This window comes from Leuresthes tenuis, unplaced genomic scaffold (assembly GCF_036924035.1).
Source record: "Leuresthes tenuis unplaced genomic scaffold, fLeuTen1.0.hap1 SCAF_20, whole genome shotgun sequence".
NCBI lineage: Eukaryota > Metazoa > Chordata > Actinopteri > Atheriniformes > Atherinopsidae > Leuresthes > Leuresthes tenuis.
Window position 1 is genome coordinate 11,784,289 of NW_027325374.1, and position 9,279 is coordinate 11,793,567.

At 42.3% G+C, this 9,279-nt stretch overlaps 1 protein-coding gene across 1 annotated transcript; it reads right to left on the reverse strand.

Moving 5' to 3' along the window:
* Positions 1–1,428: 1,428 nt before the first annotated feature.
* Positions 1,429–9,045, reverse strand: dclre1a (DNA cross-link repair 1A (PSO2 homolog, S. cerevisiae)). Its single transcript, XM_072373499.1, has 10 exons — positions 8,985–9,045; positions 8,357–8,807; positions 6,603–7,904; positions 6,376–6,509; positions 5,325–5,443; positions 4,797–4,940; positions 4,555–4,700; positions 3,692–3,846; positions 3,117–3,258; positions 1,429–1,997 (listed from the first exon to the last, which is right to left on the reverse strand). Exons 2-10 carry the CDS (start codon positions 8,769–8,771, stop codon positions 1,831–1,833), a joined length of 2,724 nt encoding a protein of 907 aa, XP_072229600.1. The 5' UTR covers positions 8,772–8,807; positions 8,985–9,045; the 3' UTR covers positions 1,429–1,830.
* Between the last annotated feature and the right edge of the window lie 234 nt (positions 9,046–9,279).

A 9,279-nucleotide genomic window follows, 5' to 3' on the forward strand; every position in this document is an offset into this window, starting at 1 on the left:
AGTTATAGTTTCAAGTTTTATTATTTGTTATGATTTTATAAGAATGTATTTAGATATTAACTAAACTGTGATGCTCAAGCTGTGCTGTATTATACATGTGCTCAGTCATTAATGGCTGCATCTTTTGCAAAATAAGTGGCAAATCTAGGTTGTTTTGGGACACTGAATCTGTTTTTTTTGTGTATATAATGATTCTGAATAAATCTGACAGCTAATGACAATTTGTCTTCTTTTTTTTTCAAACAGCGTGTTTTTCCACAGGGGGGGGGGGGGGGGGGTGTAAGCACTGCAGCAGTATAACATACAATAATTCATGGTAATTGTTAAGCTGAGTGATACATTTTGAGTAGTTTTGCTTCGAAATAAGTACGATTCTTATCTGAACCGCGGGCAATTTGTAATTTTAGTTTAATCTTGAGATTTTAAGAATAAGTCACCGACGGATGTTACACCAGCATTTCGATTTGTTCTACGAGACACTTTGCAGTCTTGCTTGATTTTCTTGATTATGGGCTCATGGTTATATTTAATGTACCATCATATGTGGAGCCAAATTGATTCATATCATATACAGGTGGCAAGCAGTCATCAACTCGCTCAGCAGGGTGGGCACTTGTAGATAGATGGAGATGGGCTTCCAGTTCTCCTTTTCATTTTAGCACCCTTTCAGTTCAATTTCATTTTTGAAAGGCTTAAAATAGATCACTTATTTCTTAGGGTAGACAACATTACTACTAATGGCTCACTGTGCACAGCAGGCCATGAAGGTGACAGAGTACTTCACAGGGGAGTCATGGAGTCATGAAGCTTTAGTGTTCATACAGTAAACATCCCAGATTGCCCTGAGAGCCCTTTTTGGGGACATTTAATGTGAAAAATTAGCGAAGGGGTCCATGTGACGCAGAAGCAAAAAGTAGGCTTAAGTGTGAGATTGTGTGCATCACTGACTGCACGTGTAATAAATGGAAAATATCTGCAGCCCCAAAACTTTTCCCCAATATGAACAATCTAGATCCTACCGCATTTTTCCTCACTGGCCGCTGAGACTGAACGCACACCTGGTGTGAAAAGATTGTTTGAGCTGAGAAGAGATCAAGCTGGGGCTGAAAATCCTGAAAGTCTGCTGTTTCAGAGATAAACGCCTGAAAGATCTGATGGCACACTTCAAAGCAGTAGCTTTCCTCCTCAAGGCTCTGTGTACCTCGACTGGCTGCATTTAACTTGACAAGATGTCATTTGATGTAGGGTGGCAACAAATATTCACATACGACGACCTTTAAAAATCAGCGATAGTGACAAAGAAGCAATAATACAATCAAAAACTACGCATATGTGGGTGCTGCAAGAAAACAGGAGGAGTCAAACAAGATAGAAGACTTAAGAATGTTTAAAATGTTTATTTTTTTCCCCGCATTAAAATTGATAAAATAAAAACAAAAGATTTAAAAGAAGGATTGCACAGTTTATGAGCAGCTTTTGCAATATGTTGAAATAGGAAGTGATAAAGTGGAGGTGGCATCGTACGCAGCGCATCCGATTAGTTGAGTTCCAACGTACAAAAAGACTGGACGACTCAGATTTAACTGTTTGTGCAAACAGCTCCTAATTAAGTCTGCATTAAAAGGACAATCTTAACTGGTCTAAAAGCAAATACTTGACCATTTTTATACATCATTAGTACATTTTGATCTAAACATTTGCTCGAGGCTGAAATTCCATCAATAAGATGAGTAGAGTTAGCAGATATTGCTGCAATGGCCCTTAAAGCACTGTGACTTCACTGGCTCTGCCATCAGGACCCAAGAGCTCCTCAGGCCAGCTGCACGCAAGTTACAGCTTAGCTCGAGCTTCCATGAGCCACTCACTGAAACACTTCTCCATGGCCTTCCTGCTCGTCCAACTGCCAACGTTAACCGTTGGGATGATCTTTAGGGGCCTCAGCCACTGAACAAATCGCTTCAATTCCAGAAAGCTGCTGTGTTCACTGTATGGTATTCCTGTCACAGAAACAGAAAGGATGACATTGCATTTTAGTCTTTTTGACAGCTAAACCCATTTCCATTCTCAATTTCTCCATTAGAAAAAATATATACATACAGTGTATACTGGGGTATTTGGTGTGATGTGATAGCTTGACAGAACCAGATGTTTAGTAAGCAGGTCAGCAGGGTAAAGTCTTACAACAGGGACCACTTGCTCAAGGCCAATTTTAGATCGAGACAATGTAAAGACTTCTCTCTGTCGGTTTTAAATAGAAAACAAAAAGACAGATTGGAACTGCAGCAGAAAGCTGCTGCCACCTGTTTGTCCGCACTTCACCCCCCCAACAAGTTGATGAGAGCTCTGCCTTTTAACAGGTGTGGCTCAAACTAAGCCCACTCAAGTCCACCGCCACTTCTCCCACATGCAGGGAACCATATCACTGGCAGTAGTAGCATATGGCAGAGGAGCCAGGAGGAGGCAAGAGACACAAGGCAGAGGGAGCGAGAGCGAATCAACCTCCGCCTGAGTGACACACAAACTGGTGAGGAGGAAGTAATTATATGCTAGTGTGCAATGCAAAAGCCTCCAGCTGGTGGTTGGAGGTTACAGCCAGATGGCTGATGTGGTTAATGAATCTATTCGGTACATGAAACACAGGACTAGAAAAAAAAAAAGTGGCTAAATCTGCCATTGAAAATCTAGTCATGGCCCATTTCGACTCTGGGGTTTCATGCTCCACTACCGTGCAACTGTGCTGTAAACGGATGACAGAATGTAATGATACAAAACCTGCCATCTTGATTATGGATTCCATCCTAAACAGGAGGCAACCAGAAACTGAACCATCTTCCAGTCTAATGCCTCCATCTCCTCTCTTTGCCAAAAGAGGGAGCTGTAGATTTAATCCAGCAGAGTGTGCAACGGTCTCATTTTTGGTAGGAAAAAAAATTCTGCTTCTCTTATAGGTCTTAGCAGTGTGGGTCATTTACTTATATATGGTTCTCTGTATAGTCACTATAAGACAGATCCAATACTTTTAACCTTGCAGAAGGCCTCCAAATACTGTCAACGCTCTTGTTTGAGGTACAATTCCATTTCCTTTTGTCTCAGAACTCAGAATTCCTTCTACCTACCGTAGATGGAGATATTGCCACTGATCACAGGCTGAATGTCTTCTATTGATTCCACCTGCTGGCTGAAGGTCCAGCCTGTGGGCTTGAAGGCCACCAGCTGATCATACTGTCTTGAAAAGCGTGCCAGGTGATCCCGCAGCTTCTGCAAAAAAAGATGCAATAACAAAAGGAAATGACAACTTTGAAAAGGATTTCACTCTGAAGATGCACTTCCTAAAAGCTTCCAAACTTATCATGCAAATTAAACCAGGTTTAATGAGTATTGTGGTGGGAATCATTTCTGTACAACAGCAACTCTTTAAGACAGAAGCAGCATACATCCCACATTTAAAAAAATAATAATAACACTGCTGCATTCATTTCCCATGAGTCAGTCTTTCTGTGCCAAGCGATGTGTGACCATCTGTGGTTATGCAGATAGTAAATTTAAATAATTTGGGTTTTTTTTCTTCCAATTAAACATGATTGTGTTAAATCCTGCTCTTTTTCATGGGGAAACTCCCCTTAAACTACAAAAGGCTGATCAGAAATAAAGATTAGAAGTATGAAAGAAATATATATAAGACTGCACCCACTTTGAAGGAGAGCTGCATCATGGGCAGCACATGAACCTGAGCTGCCATCCAGTCTGTGGTTATTCGCTCTCGGACTTGTTTGGACTCCAGGCAGCACATGGTATTGTACTTGTCTCTGGAGAGGCACACTTTAGACCCCAATGTCTCTGCTAGGGCTGCAAATAAAGCAGAACATTGGCTGTGTAAGCAGGTGAGTTAAAGAGAAAAGTGCATTTTACACTTCACCCAAATTCTAAAGCTGCAGAATGAGGCACAATAAAAGCGTTAAGTTAACGTATCGCACCTTTCTCCCCCGCCCTGTGAAGTGTGCGCACTCAAAGTGCTCTTGGGGTATAAAATGTACAGTCAACTAAATAAAAAGCTGTTTTCCCCGTTTTTACTTCATTCAGAGCTTGCTGAAGCAGCAGCGATTTTAAAAATGAATGCTGCTCCCTTTTTGCCGACACGATATTGTTTTCCAAGTGCTTCTCTCTATACTGAAGTGCAACAAACCATGTCACGTGCGTCAGCCGAGGACAGGCTGCCTCCACGCCAGGACAACATGTACTGACCGAGTAGCTCTTTACTCACAAAAAACAGACAAGCCCACAAATTCCCTGCTCCACTCTCAATAAAGAAGTAATATCAGATGACCTTTTACAGCGAGGAAGGTGACCTAAGGCTATAGAAAAAACACTTATTTTCCCCATTAGGTTTAGAAAGGATCTTCTATTCCACCCGGGAGTTTGAGTTGATGGTAAATCAGTGAAAAACTGAAAAATTATCTGACTGATTTTTCTTTTTCCCCCTAACCAAGACTCCCAATATGAGCTACTACATTAAATATCTTTGTGTATGCCCGCTCCTCTACTCCAAACACATACCCAGAAAGACCTTTTCTTTCCCCACAGAGTACGAGCCGCACACCACAAGTGTACGTGGCTTAAGTGTGACCAACTCAAAGGCTGTGCTGGCTGCAAAGTTGATGACCTCTTGCTGCCTGGGAAAGGTGTATTCAGGGCTGCAGTAGCTACAGAGACAAGAGGTTACGTTCATTTAGACAGCAAGATTGGTTGGGACAGGTTTGCTGAAAACAGCTTGAAAATGGTTGAAATGAGGTACTGACGTGGTGTCTAAGTAGAGTGTCTGCACCCTGTAGCCGAGTAGTTCGGGATAGGTTTCCATTGAGGGATCAGCTCTGAAGTCTCCAGTGTGGAGGACTATCTGTCCATCGGGCAGGAGAAACAGCAGCATGGCGGCTCCTGGGCAGCTGAGAGGACAGACATGCAGAGGAGGTGAGGATGGAGACAGGAGAGGGAAAAGCTACCACTGAACATCATCACTACTCATCGGGGGCCTTAATCAAATACATAAAACCAGTGAGAATACTGCTTGCATCCGAGTTATTCAGAAAGTTTCAATTGCAGTATCCTTAAAATACATCCATTCCTATTGACTACATGGTTGTCTCACTATTCTTTCCTTTTTCAAAAGGGCTATGATCATTGTTTTAATCACATCTGCGTCCTCTTCAACAATAAACCATCAAACAGCTGATTCTGATCAACGGGATATAAATCAGTTCCAGTGAAGTGCTCACACCCCACAGACTGTACTAATTAGCTCATCCCTCCTGATGTCATGGGTGACTCACTGGTTGGCGTCCAGAAGGATGACCCTGACTCCGTCCACAGTGACCTCAGCGTTCATGGGGAGGACATGGACATGCTGCTCTGCCACCCTCAGTTTGCTCTTCACCAGGTTTGCTGTGATCTGATCAGAAGACGCAGCCACAAGTCACCAGATCACCGTTATTCAAACCGTTTTGCAGAGGCAGCCAATCAGGCCAGGACAAAAATAGATACGTAAATAAATAAAGAATAAGCAGAAATGAAGAAGAAAGCTTGATTGGATTTTTCCTCAACTATAAATATGTCACAAATTAAATATGTAGAACACCTGAGGCTACTGTGAACAAGTTTTATCTAGAATCGGTTATTTCGACCTCAAATGAAGACCAAATTAAATTCCATTCTATCCCAGCGGTCATCGGGAGAGAGGCGGGGGACACCCTGGACAGGTCGTGTTCAAATTTTAATTAACCAAATCATTTTCATAGCAGCCGTAAATTGGTATTCAGTGCTGGTAGATGCAAGCCAATTTCCCATTACTCCGAGCCAACGCAGTGCCGGGAGATAACAAGAGGATCAGGTATGAATTTTTAAGAGCGCAGTCAGGAGGCTTTAATGTATGCATACAATCAGACTTATTAAAAAATGTGGACTTTTTTTTTTGTGAATCTCCCCCATATCACAGAAGAGCTGACAAGCCTTTGGCAGGAAACTATATTTGTCGGTTTTTTCGCTGCAGACACACATGCTGACACACCATTTCTGTGAAACTAGTGAGAAACACAGCTTCAGCAGTGGACTCAAACACCGAGTGAAATCCATTATTCATGACGGGTTGTCTTCAGAAAGCGGTCGAAGACGCCACAGTCTTGTGCGGGTAAATTCATAAAATACACAATAATTGTACAGTGACCAAGTCTTACTTCCTATAAATAAATCAGCGCAATTACATCACTCACCGATGTGCAAATCAAAACAGGTACAGTATAGGTATGGCCACCCAATAAAAAACATGTCATCAAAGTGAATAGTAGTAGGAGTTCAGTAGTACACATTGGCCAAGGCTCGACTTACTCTGTTACAGTAAATTGGAACAGCGGATCTCTTGGTCAACCCTCCATAATGGTCAGAGTGGAAATGTGTAAGGAAGTAGGCGGTAATGCCCTCTATCTCTCCGTACCCGAAGGCGTCGACAACAAACTTTGTTCCTGAAAGTTTTACATAAATCTTAGATTACAAAATGCAGAGAGATTAACCATCACCCTCATATGGAAACATATGATGAACAGTCACTCACTGACCTGGAATCTTCTTATAAAATGGACAACGAGGCGACGCTACTTCTCCATCAGCGCTGCCTCTGTTCCACCTCCTTCTCCACCCTCTGGTCCCACCTCGTCCTCCTTCTCCCCGACCGCCCGCGGAACTCAAGCCATTGACAGTTTCCGTGGCCTGTGACGTATCTGCGGCCGTGCCAGCCTTAGTTTTCCTCTGCCTGGAGTTCTCCCCGGCCGTTGGAATAGAGGTGTCAAGGTCATCCGGTCTTTTTTCAGCTTCCTTCTTCTTGAGCGGTTTGAGGCCAAAAAACACCCCTATGTCTGTCTGCTTGAAACCAGAGGCTGCGCCTGCCTTGTTGGGGCCTTTCTGAGGCGGCATGTTCTGAGAGGAGTTTTGTGATGACCCTGACCCTCCACACTGAGCCTCTGAGCTAAGCAGATTTTCTCTCAGGCGCTCTAAAACAACACTCTGCGGTGACTGGATGCTCTTCTTGCCGATTTCACTTGCAGATTGACAAGTTTCTTTTCCACCGGAAGAATCGGCTCTGTGTTCATCAACTGTGGAGGCTGTCACTTCATTAGTGGGTGCTAATGAGGAAACTGAACACAGCTGAGTGCTTGAGGAGGGAAGATTTTTTTCTGGCACATTACTGAATTCCAAATTATTATCTAAGAATTCAGAGAGAAGCTCGTCTTCACTTGAAAAGCTGTCACCAAACAGTATCATTGAGTCCTCCATCTCCTTTTCAGATGCATCATTATCAAAAAGGGCTTTTCTACACTCATTACTGGCTTCACCATCTGCAGGAAGCTCAGACAGAGGAGAGTAGGATATTTCTTCATCGTTTTCATCTTTAGGTAAATCTTCACAAGCTTGACTTTCACCAGATTCTTTTACAGGAGTGGGTAAACGCTCTGTTTTACTCTCTTGGGAAGAAACGACTGACTTCTGGCGTTTAGTAGAAAACAACCAGCCTTTTTTTTTCTTAAAATCCTCTGGTCCAGGAGAACGCAGCAACAGAAGGCCATTTACAGGTTTTGACCGAGGTGTTCCAGGTTGATTATTGTGAGGAGAGAGGCTGGGAGTGGATAAGGCTGAAAGACTGTGGCTACTATCCTGAGAAGACTCTAAAACACAGCTGTCCACCTCATTTTTTATCAGTCCTGGGAGACGACCAAGGCTGGGGTCCCTGCTGGTCTCAGCATGCTGGGACAGATTGAAGTTGGCCGTGTTGCTGTTTGCTCGATTTTGGGCGAAAAGCGTGTGGTTGAACTTCTTATAATGGTTTGGAATAGTGGAGGAGCACTGAAGACCATCTGGACATTCTGCGTGGACAGAAATTATTATCTGACTTGTTGCTTAATAGACAATGAAAGTGCTTAGAAAAGCAGAAATACAATAAATCACATCAGCAAGTCTGTTGCTGAGTATAATTACACCCAGTGAGAAAAGAGCCCCTGAATTGTGCGACTTTCTTAAGTTGTAAGACTACACTGGTCCCTGTTTTCGTAAGAAGGGGGTCACGAAAACAGTATGAGAGATGCTAATAAATTGCTTTTTGAAAAAAAAGTCATAAAGATGCATAAACGATTCTTTTTAAACTATGTCAAGCAAATCCCCCAATTGAATAACAGTAAAATACTTAACTGTTGGTATTCATTTCCTGCATAAAAGTACTATACCTCAGTGTGGAGGAGGGTGTTTATCTGAAACTGTAATTATTGGTGTTATATATTCCGTATCACATGTAGGAGATAGCTTTAATGGATGTCTGTACCTTTGCATTTGTCCCTGGGGGTGTCCAGGCATTCAGCAACATGCCATCTTTGAGATTGTACAACCAAGATGAAGAATGGCATCTGGCAGATGGGACAATAGTCTTCAGATGTTGGACCCTGAGCTGCATTGTTGTCACTGTCTATAGTCTCTTCAGGAGAAGATGACTTTGAGGTTAATTCATGAGCATCTAAGCTGCCATTTTGGTCAACATAACCAGCAGAGGCACCATCTCCACTTTCTGCTGATTTGTTTTTTGCACTCTTCTCGTGTGACTTGGGAGAAGTTTCTTTCTTGGAGGTTTTCCTGGTCGTGCATCTTCTTTTAATGACTGACGACGATTCGGTTCTCTTCCTTTTCTTCTCAAGAGGTTTATATTCCCAAATGTCATTTTCTGAGTCGTCCTTCTGTGACATTTGGAGCCGCAGAAAAGGCAACGTGTCAAACGTTACCTAAAATACCTTATTACACAAGAACTGATGTTTGGTAACATTCCGTGGTTATGATAATTGCACTGTATTACAGTGCAACTACTTGTAGATTCCTCAATATCCATTGTGGACGTATCATTAAAAAAATAGCTCCTTGAAATGGATAGTTACGATATCTAATTATCCTTTTACACATACCGTTTGGTCCTCGACACGCTGTATGGAAATGTTAGCAACACAGCAACACTTACCGCCACAGCACAACGATGAATCTAGTAAAGCCAGTTATATAAAAAAGAATCGTACTTTCCACACATTCCGTAAGTTCGAACTGAACATTTTTTTTTGTTTTGAATACCACAAGATTTGTAAAGAATTTATGTGACTGGACTGTAACGAATATTTTTGAGAAAACCTCCAGAGGAATATTATTTTTTCACCTCTGTATTAAAATCAGTAGTACGAATCTGCGTTGTTGGTTTACTTCACTCTG

Coding starts and splice junctions, on each gene's coding strand:
- dclre1a (XM_072373499.1), bottom strand. CDS start 8,771: ATGTCACAGAAGGACGACTCAGAAAATGACATTTGGGAATATAAACCT. Junction 5,444..6,375: donor TTCCAATTTACTGTAACAGA/GTAAGTCGAGCC, acceptor TCTTCTGATCAG/ATCACAGCAAACCTGGTGAA. Junction 3,847..4,554: donor GAAAGAAAAGGTCTTTCTGG/GTATGTGTTTGG, acceptor CTTTATTTGCAG/CCCTAGCAGAGACATTGGGG.